Below are 18,873 nucleotides of genomic sequence, written 5' to 3' on the forward strand. Positions count from 1 at the left end.
GGGACCATGATACCTTTCCCCCTTGTTCATATACCTCAAACTTATAATGGGTCATTTGGTTCCTCTTTTCTCCTGTATTCTGGCCATAGTGCAGTTCATCATTTCCACAGAGTCATGCCTTCCATCAATTAACCTGAAAATGTTGACCAGTGTTCATTTGGGGAAAAAATGAAACTGAGGTTTGCCTTAGTTTAGCTGGTAGCTAGCTATTACATCTGCTCTAGGGATGCCTGGGACACAAAGGTGCCAAATGAAGAAGAGAGTGAAATAAATAGTTAAGATGTCCTTGATATCTTCAGATGATTTTGCTGTTTCATCCTCTATTCCAGATCAGTAACAAAAACATGAAATGAGCACAGCACTAAGGTTTCCCAAACAGCCCACCTCCACTCTGGAAATCAACTCTTCACTCTTCCTAGTTGTTCTTCCATATTAAGCCCACCCTGTTTACCTATACAAGGGCCTTAATTTTCTGGTTTATAGCAGCTTAGTTTTCATAAGTGAAAACCAGCATTTCTAATTAATATAAAATCTTAAAAGGCACACTGGAAATTTGCATGATAATAAGGAGATTAAAAAAATCAGAACTTGAACTCAAACTTTATGTCTACATCAGTGCATTTCAGGACCTGGTTTCCTTTCTGAAGCTGTGAATGAGAAAGGGCAGGCAAACTTTTTAGCCAAGACCACATTCACCAAAACTGCTTTAGAAATGGGAAGTAACCTCATTCCTAACCTTAGCAGCATTTTTGAGGATAATATCCTCTAAAGTGTAAAAACCTTTCACTCCACATTGATCTCCATGAGTGAAGTGAGCCAGATTTTTCCAGAAAAAGGTTTTTACCTAAAATACCAATTTGAACACCTATTGATAATTCAACAGCCATAGGGAAGATATCTGGTGTTTCAATTGCCTGCTGCACTCAACTCAGAATCCATTGTTTCCAGCTTGCCCAATCAGTACAAATTTATTAGTTATAAGTAATTGCTAATCTTTGAAGTGAAGAAAAGAAGGAATAATCCAACAAATCAACAGCACGGTGATGTTTTGGCATTGCATGTAGTTATAATATACATGTTATTTTTAATATGTTTAAACTTGGATATAAATTAGCTATATCCTTCCTGTCTGTTTTGTGATGCATATTAAATGTCCAAATATTTGAGCTGATGTCAATAAGAGTATAGGTTGAAACTCCTTCATCCTATTTTTACACAATAAATTGGACATCTCAGGACAGGAAATCCATCCAAACTTCTTCATCTGCTGGTGGAAATAAATTGATACTCTGAGAAAGCAATCAGGCAGTGAAATGAGTAGTTTGGGTCTGCCACCTCACCTCCAGATAACTAAAATTAAACGAGGCAGATCGCTTGCTTACTTCTGCAGGATCATTCAGGTGAGCGAATACATTTTAGCTTAAATAAGCAAATGCTGCACAGTTCAGTCTTCAGTGTAAAGTGTACTGCAATTCTATGCAATGCACTTTGAATTCAAACTAGCACCATCAGAAATATTCATTCTGCTGTTTAGGCTCTGCAAGGATAGTTGGTGATTAAAAGGAAGATGTTCATGTGTAAGCAAAGCAAATGCTATCATGTTATTATAAAGTGAAAATTAGGAAAGATTCAAATAGATTTTATTAGCATTATTTATTCTGTGGTTTTTAAGTGAGAAAAAATAGGACATCTAGAAAAAAATGCTGTAAATACATTTGAAATTTATTAATCAAATCTGTTTCACAATGATTGTTTAAAAAAAACAGATGAACTCCCTCTGTATTTTTAGTTCAGTCAGAGAATTTTACTGGCAGGGAAGACAGGTTTTCTGCCTTTCTTAGGATTGTGAAGCAGTATTTTTCAGAGAAATTGTCCTTGCTTACAAGAACAAGCCTCACTTGTTTGTGCTGAGAATGGTGGCAGCCAACTTTAAACACACTTTTCCTTTTTCTCACTCACCTACTCTTTCCTTGGTTCCTTTTATCAGGATGAGAAAATTTAAGCTGTGGACCAGCAGTCAGCTAGGCATTTATCAGACTTGTAGGATCAGTTTCTGCTTGAATGGAAATGTATATTACTAGTGAAATAGCCATTATTTTACAGAATATTTCTGGCATTACATTGTTTGGAGACACATTGTTATCCAGTACTGTTCTGATACGTTTCTCAAAATGACTGCAACTTCTGTGTTTTTTTCCCCCCCACATTTGTGTGGAAGCAGGATGTCACTGGTATCACAGATGTAATTTGTTCTGCCAATATCTACTCAGGATAAATCCCCTTTCTGCCAAATTGTTGACTCTTTCTACCAAATCTGTGACTCATGTCAGTAATTCCTTGCTGTCCTTTGCTTAAAAGCATAATTTAGGGAGGCAAACCAAAATGCTCTTCCATACCTGAGAGTTTGCACACTGATTTGGCAAAGGTGCTAAAAATATTTTTCCATTTAGCTTTCTATTTTGTTGTTTTTCATTGGTTTTGTTGTGACTTACACTTGTAGGCAAGGTGGTTAGTTCTTTCTGGCTATGACAGGCTGAAATAAATATGGCTGGAGATAAGTATTTCTTATAGGAAAGAGTCTTTGAAGTTTTTGCCTCTTGCAAATGGGCATCATTTACAGGCCATGAGATTTCCAAAATGGACTTTTTTCATATTTGCAATCAGTGGAATATTGTTTGGCTGTTAGATTTTAGCGACATTTGGGTGCCAGAGAGCAAAGCTGATGAGAGGTGTGGTAGAAGAGCCAAGTGAAGGCAGAGCATGGTGGGTCTTTGTGCTGTAGCTCTGGTGAACACCACAAGCAGAGCTTTCCTCTTGTTGTGCCACCCAGGCAGAAGGCAGCAGCAAGGCTGAGGCTCTGTGAGAAGTTAACACTGTCCTGGATCCTGGACACACCCTGAAACCACAGTGTACCAGGCACTGCTGCTTGTACACACTTGGCTAAACATAAAGGGCAAAACCAGAAGTTTCCTGCTCCTTTTTCTTTCTTGGTACCCTTTGGAAACTCTGAGTCTCATCCAGAAAAAGGGAAAACCTCCAATTTTTACAGCTAATTCTGCTCTTTGACCAAAGCAGCTAATATGTTAGGGGAATGTGTGCTAATATGTGTTATGGGGAAGCTTAAAGTGAAGTATGTTCCAAAGCTATTTATTACAGACACAGTTTAAATGTTTTTTTACAACTTCCTTGTTGAATTAGAAAAAGATCACAGACCTGTTTATTTACTCCCCTTTCCTAAATGTCACAATTTAATAAACAAGATTTTGGAAGATTTACTCCTTTAATGAATAATAACACGTAAGCAAGAAATCCTGTCCTTCCTCTGTGGCCTTCCTCCTTACTCCTGCAGCCCTGTTAGCAGGCAAGCATTCCTTACACATCATTTTGTCCAGATAACCTAATGTTCTTTTTTGCACTCTCTATTAGTGACCTAGAGCACTAGGGTAGGTCTAACTGTGTCTCAGTTTAAGGCAAACTGCCTTTCATACAACCTGAAGTTCTGATTTTATTGCTTTGGGGGAAATAAGAATGATACAAAAGCTTCAGAGAAGATTGCCAGTGACTGAACTGTCTCTGAGAAAATTTTAAAGTTGCACATGAAAAATACTAAGGATAATTTTCTAATAAGAAAGCAAAGAAACCAGAATCAAAAAGCTGGAAACATAAAAATACTAGGACAAAAAGAAGGCCTGTACACTTAAGAATGAAACATGTACGACCTCTCTCTTGCATGAAGTACCACCTAATGTTATATGCTTCTTTTTCATATTTCCCCAGAAAGATGACATTTCTCATTAATATTACAAAAACAACACAATGCTGCAAGTATAGTATTATCAAATTCTTCTAATTTGATAATATTGCCTTCTGCACTTCCCTTTTAGATGTTTTATCAGGTTAAGAAGTATCTGAATGCATCTCTGTTGCAATAGTATTGAAGGAGCTATTTTAAAGGTATTTTGTGAGTGGTGGAAAACAAACCACTAGAACTAATTGTTATCATCAACGTCACTAGACATGATGCCATCTCCAAGATGGAAACACCTTTCATTTACAAAGAATGTGTGATGAGAATTTGTGCCAACAATGCATCAAGTTGCCATTATGAGTGGTTGAAGTGATTTAAGTTTTCCATTGTGACATCTCTAACAGCATTCTCAAATTGTGGGGGTTGTTCTTGTGTAGGAATTCTGTGTGTTGCCTCTGCAACTTTTTCCATATATAAAAGAAGTGGTATTTAATTTTCTGATCCTTACTTTAGTTATTGCAGTGGCTTCTGACTTTCGTATAGATGAATGTTCCTTGCTTGGAAAGCAGATTGTAAAAATGCAAATGGAAGGAAATAATTGATTAGAAAGTCATTGTAAAACCTTTGCAAAACAGGAAATCAGCTGCCATGAAATGGTATATTAAAGAATTATGTAAATTAAATAAACACCACCAGTTTACCAAGTGGTAAACAGATGTATGTAAGGCAAGCAGAGTCCTATGTAACATGGCTTAAATATCGAAGAAGAACAATTTCCTTCTAATTTCCATTCCTTCATGGTCCCACAGTGTGGTCTCTCATCTCCTGCTTTTGCAGACATGGTTAGAATCATGGGTCTTCTCTTAGTTTGTGTGGGGACTCTTAGGTTTGCCAGTTTAGCAGTCGAGGCACCCGTACTCCTTCAGCTTCCAGCGAAATCCAAGCTATAGATAATGAAGGGCTTTAGACAACACAGAAGACATCACGTCTACCCTGATTTCTTGCTTTTAATTTATTTGCTGTCACATTCTAAGTAGCTTTCAAAGATCTTTTCAGGACTATCACACTCTCTGGCTTCTTTTCCTGTTCTGTAGGAGTATCTCAGTCCTTATCTCCTGTCACCAGCTAGCATATCATCCCAGGCAGACAGGCAACACGACAGACTCTTGAGGCCAGCTCTACTCAGCCCATTCAGCTGCAGAAAAGAGAGTATCTTTAAGTCAAATATCCAGTTGGACTTTAAATCCAATATCCATCCAAAATGGATATTGGAACTCTTGACATTTAATTTGTTAACTACATTTCTGAGAAAGAAGATATGGAGGAAACAACAGAGCAACTGCTAGAATGCCCCTTCCATCCAACAGTTCACTTGATCAATGAGCACTGCAGAATTGTGGAGCTTATGAAAGCATTGAGCAATGCCTCATGACTCTTTAAATCACTGCTACCTCAGGCACTGCTGCCAGCTGAGATAATTAAATGAATTGGAAGATCACCTGACCATTTATTTGGCTTCAGCAACAGTTCTGTGCAATGGTAGAAGGCAATTAGAGCTGTATTAATTATTTTTAAAATTACACAGTCATTCTTTATTAGCAATCTGTAGCATCCTGAAGAATCTGAAGTATTGAACAGAGGCATTGTATTGACTGCAGAAATAGACTAGGAAAATCCATAATAGTAATCAATGTAGAATTTTGATCTGTTAATAACTGAGCTCTTTGGATTGATTCAGATCTTTCTTCCTCATTAAATTATATAAAATATTGAAAATCATCAGGCAATATAGAAAGTATAACATTTCTCTAGGTGTAAAAGTAAAGAGATGAAAATTCTTTTTTTAGTCATCATGAACAATTATTTAGGCATGAAGCCTCCTTTTCCCAGGACAGGGATAAAAGACAGGACAGTACACCTATAACATAGTTTATGCAGCTTTCAATATTTCTTTTGTTTCTCAGGGTACAAATAAGGTCAAAGACAAAGGTAAGTGACAGAGAAACAGGGAATTTCCAGACTTCCAGTGTCAAATCTATCCCTCCACAATTGTACCATAACCTGTGGGAACTGTGAACCAAACATCTTTCCAGAGAGAAGCTGAGAAAATTCAAGTTACTAATGAAAAAGACTCCAAATATTGTAGGATTTGGAAATATGTTTTTCATTTTAGTATATGAAACTTGCCTCAAATTAGCTTTGAGTATTCTTAGAGTGTCTTCTATAAAAGCCATCCTTCTAAGATAATAGATGGTGATCTGGCCTTCAGAAAGATGGAGGTTTTTATGGAAATGTTTTCAAATTTAATGGGGAAATGTCAATTCAGGTGATAAAGAAGAACAGGCTATCAATTTCTGGGAAAGTCCAGTTGTTTCCTTGATTTCCTGCAAGTTGCATCTCGGTGTCTCTGGGCTTTTATTACATGCTTAGGTATATAAATGAGGAACTTGAGCACCTATGAAAATTGTAATAATGACTTACAGGGAACACATAATGAATTTGGGTGGAAACATTAAACTCTGAAGTAAAAGAGGAACTAAGTAATGTAGAAGAATGAAATTAATGAGAAATCAAAGTTGCATATCATTGCCTCTAAGGTTTATTCAGAGAGTTAGATTACAAAGTGACCCAGAAGAATTCAGATGTTTCTTCATAAAAATGCTTATAATTTGAATATGATTAATGATCTTCATAAGATACACAATACTACAACTTCCTTTACATGAAAAATGTGCTCTGAAGGGCTATGCTGTACCAATGGGCATAGAAAAAGTACAAGAAACTGACATCACAGATTATCTCACTATAGGTGCAGCAACGCAGGCCTTTCTTCATCAGTTTTGCTTAGAACAAGGAGTGAGAAAACGATATGAAAAAATTAACATAAACTATTGCAGTCTCATTGGCAGCTTCTGTAGTAACAGAATTTCTCCTGTAAAAATGTTTTTGTCATGGAGGAATTACAAATAAGATAAAAAGCCTCAAAGAAAGGACAGGATTCTCAGGAGTTGTTGGTAAGTCTGAGATACTTCTTAAGTGGCGCACTATATTTCAAAATATGAAGATAATTTCCCATTAAAAAACATGAACACCATTCAAATGCATTTTCTGAACTTTAATAAGAAGTTTTTGGCTTACAGTTTTAGAATTGTATTACTGGATCTATCACACTTCTTTTCTGTATGAAAAAGAAACTACACCCCCCAAACAGCACCACCATCAGCAACCCCAAACTCCAAATTTTTTTTCCTGGTATTTTCATGGAAAAGAGTGAGTTACTGATTTCTAGGACTGATAAGAAGATCTAACAGATCACTGTGAGACTTAGAAAGTATAAGCTTAACAAATTCTTTCTTGAGACAAGCAGATTAGCCTGAAAAGAATATGGAGCCAAAAGTGCCCTTGGCTGAGGTTGCAGCAATACAGAATAAGGTTCTGCAGAGTGGCTGTGCAGAAAAGCTGAAATACAGCTTAGAGAATAGGGTATTATTTCCTTTGCACTATTCTTAACCTACTCATGTCCTGCCTATATGGTTGGTTAATTTACAACTGCAGATGTAGGTGGTAAGGTAGACACACTTCAGTTAAGAAAACTGAAAACAAGAAAGGCATCCTTAAAAGTGAGCCCTCACATTGAGCTCCTCGCCTGCAAATATTTAATCCTGAAACCTTTAACATTTAAATGATGGATAGTCCACCATATATTAATGTCACTAGCATGTGAGACTACTTCAAGTGGGAGTTTTGTTTCACAAATAATTTTTAAATACATTTTTCTCATCTCATAACCCCTGCTCTTAAGCTTTTAAGCTCTGCAGCACCAGCAATCAAATTATGCATTAAGATGTTCGGGCTCTCAATATATTCCCAATCATAATGTCATGTCAATTTGCATTGACTCCTGTAATCATACTTTAAAATGATAATAGATCTAGAGCCAAATAGTAACATTCATGCAGAACAAGGGAATCCCAATATTCAACATATTTGCCTGCAATTGAGAAAATGATTGGTATTTGCAGGAAGTAATTTAGGCTTTGCTGTCTCATTAATAAGAGGAAAATAATATTTAATTGCTCATCACCTAGAGAGTTTTAAACAATATAAATCAATAAACTTTGCTTTCCAAAGAGCCAAACTTTAGATAGCTTTTCCCTTCTCTCAGAGAAAAGGTTCCCTGTAATAGCTACTGGTACATGAAAGAATTTATTGAATGCATACATGCTTTGGAAACACAGGGATTTCAATAGTGTGTACTCTAATAACTATTTGTATCTGGGAGCTTGTAAGTATGAGTTTAGTTAAGTACAATTGAATTATGATGGCAAACATGGTCAATAGATGACTGTTAAATGTTTTCTGTAATTCCTTAAGGTTTTATGAACCAGGCTTTGTAGATTCACTATTTGACTATGCAGTTTATTTGTTTTTGAATCAAGATAATTATGAACATTTTATGTTAGCATTTTCTGAAAATTTACATGAGGATTACATGAGGATTGATGTTTACCAATCAAGTACTAGCACATATTTTGTGTAACTAATCCCCAAACTTCTGCTATTGGGGAATTTTTTTTCTTTAGGACCCTTATGTTGTAATTTCATTCGAAGACAGTTGAAGAACATGGGTGTGACTTCTCTCCAAATACAAGGAGAGATTTCACGTATAACTTTCCAGGTATTCCTCCTGTCTTCATTTTCCCATGATTTACAACAGAATTGTGTTCCACACTAACAGGATACCTCATTGAAACTTCAGTCTGAAAACGGTACAGTCTGTGCAAAGTTGTTGCTTGGTCATTCAACACAATACCTAATTTATTTTAGATTTTAGTGATTTTTGAAAAATTTCTCAGAAAATTGCCAAACATTAGGCTTAAAAGACAGTTGGAAAGAATTAAATGGCATGCTGGCCAATGTAAAATATCATAAAAGAAGTGAATTTTTTTGCCAAGAAATAAATAAGACTTAAAATTATTTTTTTACTAAAAATGTTAAATTAGATAGCACTTGAGATCTTCAGAATACTTTTTGTTTCAATCCTTTTTCTTCTGAGCAAAGGCTTCTTCCATGCTCTCAGGGAACTTGACATAAGACTCAAGGAACAGCACTGCTTTTCTAGGAAGGAAACTGAGGAGACAAACATTGAATTAGCCTATTTTTTTTTTTAGATAAAGGTACTCTGTAAATAAAGAAATGACAAATACATTATATGTGCTCAATATTTCTAATGTCTGCTAGTAGCACATTTGGCACTTCAATGTTATGAATTGGGAAAATGAATGACAGACCAAGACATTTTGTGAAATCCCACCCTGCAGTGGTGGCAGGGACTGGAAGCAGACAGTGCTAGACCAGGCATTGCTCCCAGTGTATCATCTCAGGAAAAATTTTGAAGTTTCTGCACCCAACTGCAGCTTAAAACATATCTTGGAGACAGAAGAGGCCAGAGGAATGTTATTCACCTAGATTATTGAAAAATCAAACCCACTGTTTCTTTAAAATTGGGTACATATTGATTGATTGCGGGAACATTAACTAAAGGACTGTTTGACTAAATGCTCCTGCTGGTTTTACAGGCAAATGGCAAAGGAAAGAGGGTAATGCTAGAAGACAAGTCACGTGCTTACATTTTGAGACCAAGTAAGTATACAGCTGGAGGCATGATCAGATAAAATTTCTCCTTTTTAATTGCATCCACGATCCTACTGGCTGCATACTCTGGATCATAAACAGGAAGCAAACAGGGTCTTCTGTAAAACAAGAAAAAAGGGTTGTGAAATTTTAGAACTTTACTTTCGTGGTAAATACACACGCATACATAATTGAATAATGTATGCAATTTCCCCTTCCCCTCACATAGTCTTGAAAAGGAATCTCCAAATCCTTTTGTTCCTGCTATCATCAAAATAAATTGAAGACACTTTGATGATGTTGTGAATTTAAGGACTTTTTTGTAAGCTGACCACAATGAAGTTGATGCCCACACTGATTGCAGCTTTGGAAACTTCCAAGCTTAGCCATACTATGTGCTGCTCTGTGCATCATTGCTCTCCAGCAGATGTAAGTGCTGAGGTGACAGCTGAATAGACCAGGACCAGGCTTGTCACCAGCCAGGAGAAGGGCTCTGCTCTGCATACATATGCTGCTGCACGGTGAAGAATGGTGCAAGCAGGAGCAGAGCACTGAAAATCCAAGATCACTGGTCCTGCACTCCTGCAATGGCTCCTTCAGTGCTTGCAGCCTCTCCTATCAGTGCAGCCACAGAGCCACCCAGCAGATACCATCACCACAGCTGTTCTCACTCAAAGTACAGTCTCTGCCAGTGCAGACAGTTAATAAGTACAGGTCATGGGTATCTTGACAGCCATAAATGTAATTATACTGCCAAAATTACTTGGGGCAGAGAACATCAGCGCTCTCCTGACAAGTAAGGGTCCCTTAACCCTTAAATACTGCTGTGTATCCCCAACTGTTCCTTGACTGTGAGGTTATTGCACAGTTCTTGTTATTCATTGTATGCAAGACTTGCATTTCTTTATGTCTGTGCCAATAGGGCAAAAATACTGAATTGAAAATCAAATCAACCAACCAAAAACTGAATATGATATACCCAGTGAGTGGCAATTATTTTTTATAGATGAAATAGTACAAATCGAAGCTTTACTTACGCGCTTTTGAAGCCTTTGCTTAACCTGGTACTAATAAAATAAGGGCAAATGATTGTGGTTTTAATGCCACGTTTTCCTCCATGATACAGTTCTGAATTTATGGCTTCCATCATTGTAATGATTGCAGCCTTACTTGCTCCATAATCTAGAAAGGGAAGAAAAGAGAAATATCATAAATTTTAAAAGCACAACAATAAAAGCTGTATATAGAATTGTATTCTTTATAATACCATTTAAGCCACAATATTATTTACTTCTATTATTGGCAGTCTTATAATTAGTATTTAAAGCATATTGGTGATCCAGCTCTGGATATTAATGGCTCTTCCCTTGAATGATGCACAGTTGCCTAAGGATAAAATGAATCCTTTTCAAAGGAGGTTTTTTTCTTTTTTTTTCAGTGCACTATAGAAAGATATAGGCAAATGAGCTTATTCAGCATTTTCTGTAAATTTCCAGATACTCATATACCAACCAGGCATTCTTTCAGTTCAGAATGTCTTCAACTTTTAATATCATAGGCTACATTTCAGACAGAACTATTTCTAGTAGTAAAATAAAAATACCTTACTTAAATGCTGCTTCAGCCTATTACTTTTGATTTGCCCTGCAACTACAGCACTATTTTGTTTGCCCAGGAAGACTCATCTGATTTTTATTGTTTGATGAATGTATGGAACCCCATCCTTGGAGATAATCAAAACCTGCCCTCACATAGCCCTGTGCAACCTAACCTAAGCTGAGCCTGTTTTTATCTGGGGATATGGAGCAAGTGACCTTCACAGATTTCTTCCCACACAAATTATTCTACAGTTTTCCAATTGTTAGAAATGAATTTAATACCTTACATGTAATTTCCTAAAACCTTTTCAAATATGTGTGAAAATAGTTGCTAGATACAATGAAATCCAATTTTGCTAAAAGACTGACTCCAAAGACTGGCATCAGAAATAGTTTGCTATTCTTCAGGAGTTCACTCACAGTGAATGATGGGACCACACAGCCTAAAAATATATACCTGTATATAAGCTGTAAAAGGTTGTAATGCACGGATGGGAAGGACTATTCTCATGAGCCTTATAGTTATATGATGAAAGCTGAATGTGATTTGTATTATCAATACCAAATACTGATAATATATCAAGGTAACCCCTAGGTAATAGATGGCAAGTAAATGCTACAGTAACACCATCAATCAGTAGAAGAAACAAGAGATCCTTATTACACTGAAGTTCAGGTTTTCACAGGGTGACCTCAGAGATACAATCAACATGTAAGAGAGGCTTGAGGGGAGACTGGGAAGCAGACCCAGACTGATGAAATAGGCTAGACTAGCAGACTGCTGTCCTGAGGGAAACAGCTGAGAATACTGAGCTTTAAATGGCTTAAACCATACTTCATTCAAAATAATTTTATTGAAAATTCTGCCAGAATGCCTTCTGCACTTGATAAACCAACTGAATGTGTAGTTCCAGGTTACAACCCTTGTGTGTCTCAGGTCTCTGAACATTCACCTGCAGAAAAATTGTCATGAGAAAGCACTACACAACCTGTATGCAGGGCTCCCTCCCACTGCATGTGTACAAGCAGAATTGTCTTTTTTTTTTTTTTTTTTTTTTTGTGGAAAAAAGATAGTCTGTAACCAGACAGTAAAACCTGCAGCGAGCCCCCTGCGTTGCTCAGGCATGTGACACCATCACACTCCAGTACACCATCACCTCTGGAACCCACAGGCTATTGTCAGTACAGGCTGCTTAAGCCAAGCATTTATAAGGCACACAGGAAAAGTGATTAGTATGTAGATCTATTTTGTAATGGCAGTTGACAATAATTACCTGACTGCCTGTAGAGTCCCAGGAATCCAGCTCCACTGGCCATGCTAATCAGGTGCCCACGGTTACAGGCCACCATGGCTGGAAGAAAGGCCTTGCAAGTCTAAAAGAATATAAATACATTTATTTTAAAATCCCCTTTATAAATAGGCATAACAAAAATGTTTCTTTCCAAAATTAGGTGGTACAACCTGACTTGCTTTCTGGGACTTCAATATACAAGAAACCCAAATGATATTTTATTTCTGTAACAATTTTTAAATGAAAGACAACATTTCCTTGAATGACTGCCTCTGTCTGAAGATCTAACAGCATTAAAAGCATCTTATTAAAAGCAGTAAAGTCTCTGCTCTCCTGGCTCCTCACAGTTTGTCTATTGCTAAAGGTTTGGTACACAAGAGGGAGCTAGAAGTCAACACATTAAGGAGAGTTCAGCTGTTGTGGGTCCTTTTTGTTACAAGCCGAACTGCCGGACAATTCCAGCGGTCCAGGACATCACTGTGGGTGATACGAACTGGGAAGAATGCTAGTGTTTTACAAAGGGGGAGATAAGAAAAAGAGACAAGAGCAGTAACATTTTTTTTTTCAATAGCTGAAGAATCCTATTAGACTTCAGATGTGAGGGCTAAGTACATTGCTGTCCTCCTGCCCTGGGTTTCTTCAGACCTTTCAGGGGGAACACCTCTCCCAGTCCATTCTCCTCAAGTGTTTGGAAGAATGATGCAGTGTGACTGGGGAATACTTAGAGAACCTCTATCTGCAATGATTATCCATTGAGGAATGCCTTTTAACAAAGGAGTTGCAATGCTGTATTGCTCCCTGGTGCAGGCTGTTCACTCAGGCACATAAACAAAAAATGCAAGAGGGGCAATAGTAACACTCTCTCACAAAAAAACTCTCCTAAATCTACTGAGACCCCAAATAACTGCAAGTTCCTCCAGAGGTAAAAATACCAAAATAAATTTTTACTAGCTGGATTAGTTTTCTGTGTATTTCAAGCAGATGGTGACTAGGAATGAAAACACAGCCTGAAGGGCAACATGTGTAGCATAAAATCATTGGATCATTTAGGCTGGAAGAGGCCTTTAAAATCATCGAGACCAACTCTAAGTGTACCGCTCCTAAGTCTGCCAGTAAACCATGGTTGTGTCTCCCTCAATGCTGCAAGTCTCTTAGGCAAAGCCTTCAGATGCTTTGGAAACATCAGGAGCAGGGAAGTCAAATGCCATCATGTCAGCACTCTCCTTTCAACCACAGCTGTTACAGGTAGGGTGTGTTTCATGATGCAGCTCCACAAACTTTGATTTACCTGAGTGCCCTGGCAGGTTTGTGTTAACATTGCTGAGACATACTGGGGAGACTGTCTCAAATTACAGGATGATCATGAAAACATATATTCCTCCAATCAAGGTCCTTCACATTCCTATCCCAGATGAGTTTTTAAGATAGATGCCACCATTGTGGTTTTCACACCAAAATACTTGTCTGTACTTTTTGGTCACTCAGGAGTAAAAAACCCACAAAAACTTTACCCAGACTTGAGAAAAGAAGTTGATTCTGAAGGTCTTTTCAAAGTCTTCATCTGTGAGATCACAGAACTTTTTCCCAATCAGTATGCCAGCATTATTGATTAGAATAGTAACATCCCCAACTTCTTTTCTAACCTGAATTAAGGAAAAAAAAAAAGATAAACAGAAAGCTTTAGAAGGTATCCTTGAGTCTTGTGCTTCATTTATGAAAATGTTTAGTAATATTTGCAATAATTGATATGTATGAAAACATAAGTGTGCAAGAACTGTTGTATTGCATCAGATCAAATTCATGGTGGAAAGCAATGAAAAAAGGACCTGGGCTCTAAGTCCTCCTGCACGCTCAACTTTTCACCTGGTCCAATTTAGGATCTTTAGAGAGGTATAAGATATCTATATCATTGTCTTTAATATATCCCAGTGGTTCTCCACCCTGCCCTCCTCCCCAAATTTGTCTAATTGCTTCCTGAACTCTGGAATACTTTTGGCTTCCACAGAAACCAAAGGTAAAATGTTATGCAGCTTTAGTATGCACTGTAAACACACTTTAACTACAATCAGAACACTTCCAGTCCCCTGTTCTTGGTATTGTGAGAACCTGCATTCCTCTGCTAAGCCTGCTCCCATTTTTCCATGTAATTTCTACTGAACTGAAAAGAATTCAGCTCAGATAACTGGGAGATACCATCCTCTGAGCACAATAGCATCTACCATGAAATAGACAGATAAAATCATCATTAGCTCAATTTGGGTTTGTTTTCAAAAGATTTTGTGCCATGATTTGGATTTGCATCAAAGCAGATGGCCAAGATTTACTTATAGTATGAAGAATAAGTCTCACAGATTTCTCTGCTAAAGGTAGATGATTATGTGTGGTGTCAAAAATTATGACTACAAAAACATTAAAATCCTACATATGCTGTTTTCTGGCAATTTGGAAACAGGTGATTGGATCTGGTGCACCAACATTTGACTTTCCTTTTTCTCTCTCAGGGAACCTTAGCATTCAGTGAAGATTTGTTTGACATTTCTCCAGCTGTGTCAGGTTTAGGCCTTCTCATTGACAAGTAGGGCTCAGATGCTTGCACCTTTCACCTGCCTAAATGAATGCAGATCTAGACACTGTTCACTATGGCAGGATTACTCAATTCTTCCTTTGAGGAACACATCTGCACCTTCTCCCCACTCTTTTAACTGCTGTGTCAGTCCATATGATGATCCTCTTTTTCTTAACATGACAACATATCTTCACCAATGGCAGCATTTTATTTACCATGGCATCGGTTGTCCTGTTTACTCACTACTACAAAATATGTGTGAAGCTTGGCTTCCATTTAGAAAAAGTCAAGATGATTATTCTATATTATGTACATTTTTAGGTGTCTGTTTATTCTTCTGTTAGCATAATTTCTACTAGTTTTGTGTAAGACAGGTTCACAGTGTGTTTGGCTCTCAAGAGAACTTCAAAAGGCTCTCAAGTGCCTTTTAAGACTGGCAAATTTACTGTGCTTTATTTATTTAACTATGCTTTGTTCCTTGCTCATCTGTTGTAGCAAAATACACATTCTGCATTTCTAGTCCACCAGATCCATGTCTGATTTCCTTCAGAATTCCCAGGTGGGCATCTCTTGTTCCTGAAAATTAGTTGTTGCTCACTTGATCAATTTATTCTAAAACCTCTTCTTTAAAGACTTCAATGGTCTCTTCTGTTTCGTAGAAGCAAAAGTTACATTATGGGAAAATACTTATGCTTTGCAGCAGTAAGTATACCAAATAAAACCAATTAATTTAACTTCCTTGCTATTGCTTTCTCTTCTGTGTCGAAGCTCAAGTCTTTTCATATTACCAATCAAAAATTTGCAGGTATTTCCAAGAGTAGAGTACGTTCATATTTGAAAAGCTCTTCATCTAAGAAATTTTTTATCTCCACCAGGACTGAACAATACCTGTAAATATCTGTGAATATGTTGGTGTTGTTAACAATAATTTGACACCTTAACAGCAATTTTTAAATGTTGAACTGCTCTTTAAGTTTCTGTTGGCAGGTCAATCTGTGCACTTCAGAATAGTGTTTGCTGATTTGGGCACAGCAAATTCCACAGGTTGGAGTCCTGTGGCTGATTTGGTTAATGTGTTTGGAGATTGAAAATTACTGGGGGACACAAAACAAACCTTTTGAGACTCTGCTAAAGTAAGAGCAAACAAATAATTTCAAAATGTTCATTTATTTGTCTACAATGTGAGTGAGCTGTGGCCCACATGCTACTTACAAGTATGGGTAAAAGAAACCCTTGCTGATTTGAAATCATGAGAATTGCAGTTCCAGACACTTACAGATCCTGAATCCAACTTACCTTTTAAAAGTACTTTTCCTCAGGAACATTTCTTGAGGAAAAAAGGTGTTTCAAACTTTCATTACCTTGCTCAGAAAGACTTTATCTGATTTGGTTAAAATTAAAAACAACAACCACAAAACAAAGAGCTGAGCCCCCACTATGTCCCCACCTTTCCACCCACAACTCATAGAAAATTAATGTTACATTTCAAGTCTATTCTGAAACAATCTATCAACATTGACATTATAAAATAATTTAGCTAATTTCTCTGATGTATGCCTTCAGACACAGAATGTCAAAGATGTGGCTTGAGAATCATGTATATAAGCACATACATTGAGAATTTAACAGAAGTTTACACCTGGATGAAGTTTGCAGAGTGAGTAACTGGATTGTAAGTGAAGTTACACTGAGAAGCATTTTGAGGCAGTTTAAGAAAAAGTAAAAATTAATCATGTTAATTCAATGTCCAATTTCTGAACTCTGACAATATTAATAAGGTAATAGTTTACAAAGCACAGGTCAGCACAGCAGAAGAGTTTCATCAAAAATAGAGCTCTTTACCTTGTTTTCCACCTGTATTGATCAAAAAAAGACCTGAAGCTGAATCATCAATTTGACTGGAGACTAACCACATCCCAATGACATGTCTGAAAACATTACATCCCACATCACCCTTAAAGAACTATAGTTTCCTTCCTAAACAAATAGGCAAAGGAAATAATCCCCCTTTCACAACATCCACTGATTGTTCTTTTCTTTTAAAATTATTTGTTGATATCTTAAAGAAACTATAAACTTTATATATGTTAATATATGGAGATAACCTCTGCTGCAGGCTTTACCACACTCTTAATATAAACATCACCATCTCACAATGAAGAACAGAAATGGATAAATCTCAACAGAACCGACTAAACCCAGTTACTTTGTTGCAACCATAGTTTAAGTTCCACCTAGAAACTATTCAAAAGTAGAAGGACATTACCCTACATGATAGCTTCCCTCTAGGCATGGTTTCTAAAAAAACCCAATAAATTCAATAGGATATTCTATTAGAAAGAAGCAAAAATGCAGATCTTACCTTGTCTGCCTGTTCATAGACCTCCTCCCTCCTGCTGCAGTCACAGTGGTAGACAAACACCCGGTTGGCTCCATTTTGTTGGGCCAATCTGCTTGTTTCTTTGTTACCTTCATCATCGATGTCCCAAAGAACCAAGGTTACTCCCAAAGGAGCCAATTTTAAGGCAACCAGCCTTCCAATCCCATTTGCAGAGCCAGTAATAAGTACTATTTCACCAGCAAAATATTTTTTGCGGAGAGAAAATAAACAGAAGGTGTTCTCGATAATTAAAAAAATAAAAAATTTCAGGTACTGTAATAACTTCTGGATGCATCTGAAGTTGAACATGATTTCTCAGGAACAAGCACCGCTCTTCTGTTGTGCAAACCCAGAAACACAACACATTACAACAGTGGGATATTGACTGAAAAAAAGAAGAGGTTGACCTTCAAACAGCAAGTTCTTTTGCAGTGTTCTTCTGTTCTGACACAAAATACATTAAAGACTTGTTTCGTGAAATCTACCTTACTAGTAGGGGTAAAGCAATTGTCTTCCTCTAGATGCTACAGACCTGTTTGATTCCAGGTTCCTCACCTTCCAACTCTGCTTTTAAAAACGTTTAGTAACATACATTTTAGGGAGGTATGTTACGGCAATAGCACTTTGTTTTTGCAGCAAGCTGATGCCAGCTGAACAAAGAGCACTGAACACACTGGTGCGACATCAACCTTCGGAAGGAAGGTGTCTTCCTTAGCAGGAGACGTGACCTCTTTCGGAAGCCAGGCAATTGGAACGTTCCCACACCCTGTGTCTTTTCCAGTGCTGGGCGGCCGAAATCACACCACGCATTCCCATTTGCAATTGGCCAGCCGCGGGGAAAAGCCTGGCCCTGGCACTTACGAGCCTTGGTTTTCATCCTGCTTTAGGCAGCACCACTCCCTTTTCAGTATTTGACACGGGACAGGAGAGGCTCAGGAGGAGAAGCGCCCGCACATCCCGGCGGATCGGATCGGATCGGACCCGTCCCGTCCCGTCCGGTCCCCTCCGGTCCCGTCCCGGTCCCTTGGCCTCTCCCGGCCCTGCCCCAGCAGTCCCATCTTCGCGCCCTCCCTGCGCCCGCTACCCCCGCACTCACCGCCGGCTCCCGTCTGTCCCGCAGCCGCCTGCCCGCCGGAGCAGGGCTGGCCTGGCCCTGCCCTGCCCGCCCCGAGGGCTTGGCTCCGTGCGGGGGCGGCCCAGGGGCGTGAGGGGTGCGGGCCCGGGCGGGCGGCGCTTCCCGGCTGGGCGGGTGCGGGATGCCGGCGAGGCCACCCGGCTCAGGGTACCGGGGTGCCTGCCCGAGGGCACCTGTTGGGCGGCACTGCTGCTGCTGAGCCACGTCGGTGGCCCTCCTGTTGGGCCGGCCCGGCCAGCGAGGAGGCTCTCCTGGCTCCATCCCGCCCGGCCGAGGGCTCGGAGAGCAAGTGCTCTCTCCTGCGTCTGCTGCTCCTTCGTATGAGGTACCAAGCTAAACACTTCTTAATTTATATAATGTTACTGCTTTCCAGCTTGCCAAGCTGGGAGCAAGAAGGCAGATGATGATTGTGTGGCCCATAAAACAGTGAATCCCCTGATTATAATTTCACATCTTTGAAATTATTTTTGTGGGTCCTCAGTTTCCCATACATGAGTTATCCAACTCGAAAAGTACAGCC

The 18,873-nt window shown here is 38.5% G+C and overlaps 1 protein-coding gene across 1 annotated transcript; it reads right to left on the reverse strand.

The window, feature by feature from the left end:
• Positions 1 to 8,784: 8,784 nt before the first annotated feature.
• On the reverse strand, positions 8,785 to 17,527 carry LOC136554664 (epidermal retinol dehydrogenase 2-like). Its single transcript, XM_066546801.1, has 6 exons — positions 17,201 to 17,527; positions 13,784 to 13,915; positions 12,255 to 12,354; positions 10,420 to 10,564; positions 9,379 to 9,501; positions 8,785 to 8,878 (listed from the first exon to the last, which is right to left on the reverse strand). Exons 1-6 carry the CDS (start codon positions 17,525 to 17,527, stop codon positions 8,785 to 8,787), a joined length of 921 nt encoding a protein of 306 aa, XP_066402898.1.
• Between the last annotated feature and the right edge of the window lie 1,346 nt (positions 17,528 to 18,873).

Source organism: Molothrus aeneus, chromosome 1 (assembly GCF_037042795.1).
Source record: "Molothrus aeneus isolate 106 chromosome 1, BPBGC_Maene_1.0, whole genome shotgun sequence".
NCBI classification, from domain to species: Eukaryota; Metazoa; Chordata; class Aves; order Passeriformes; family Icteridae; genus Molothrus; species Molothrus aeneus.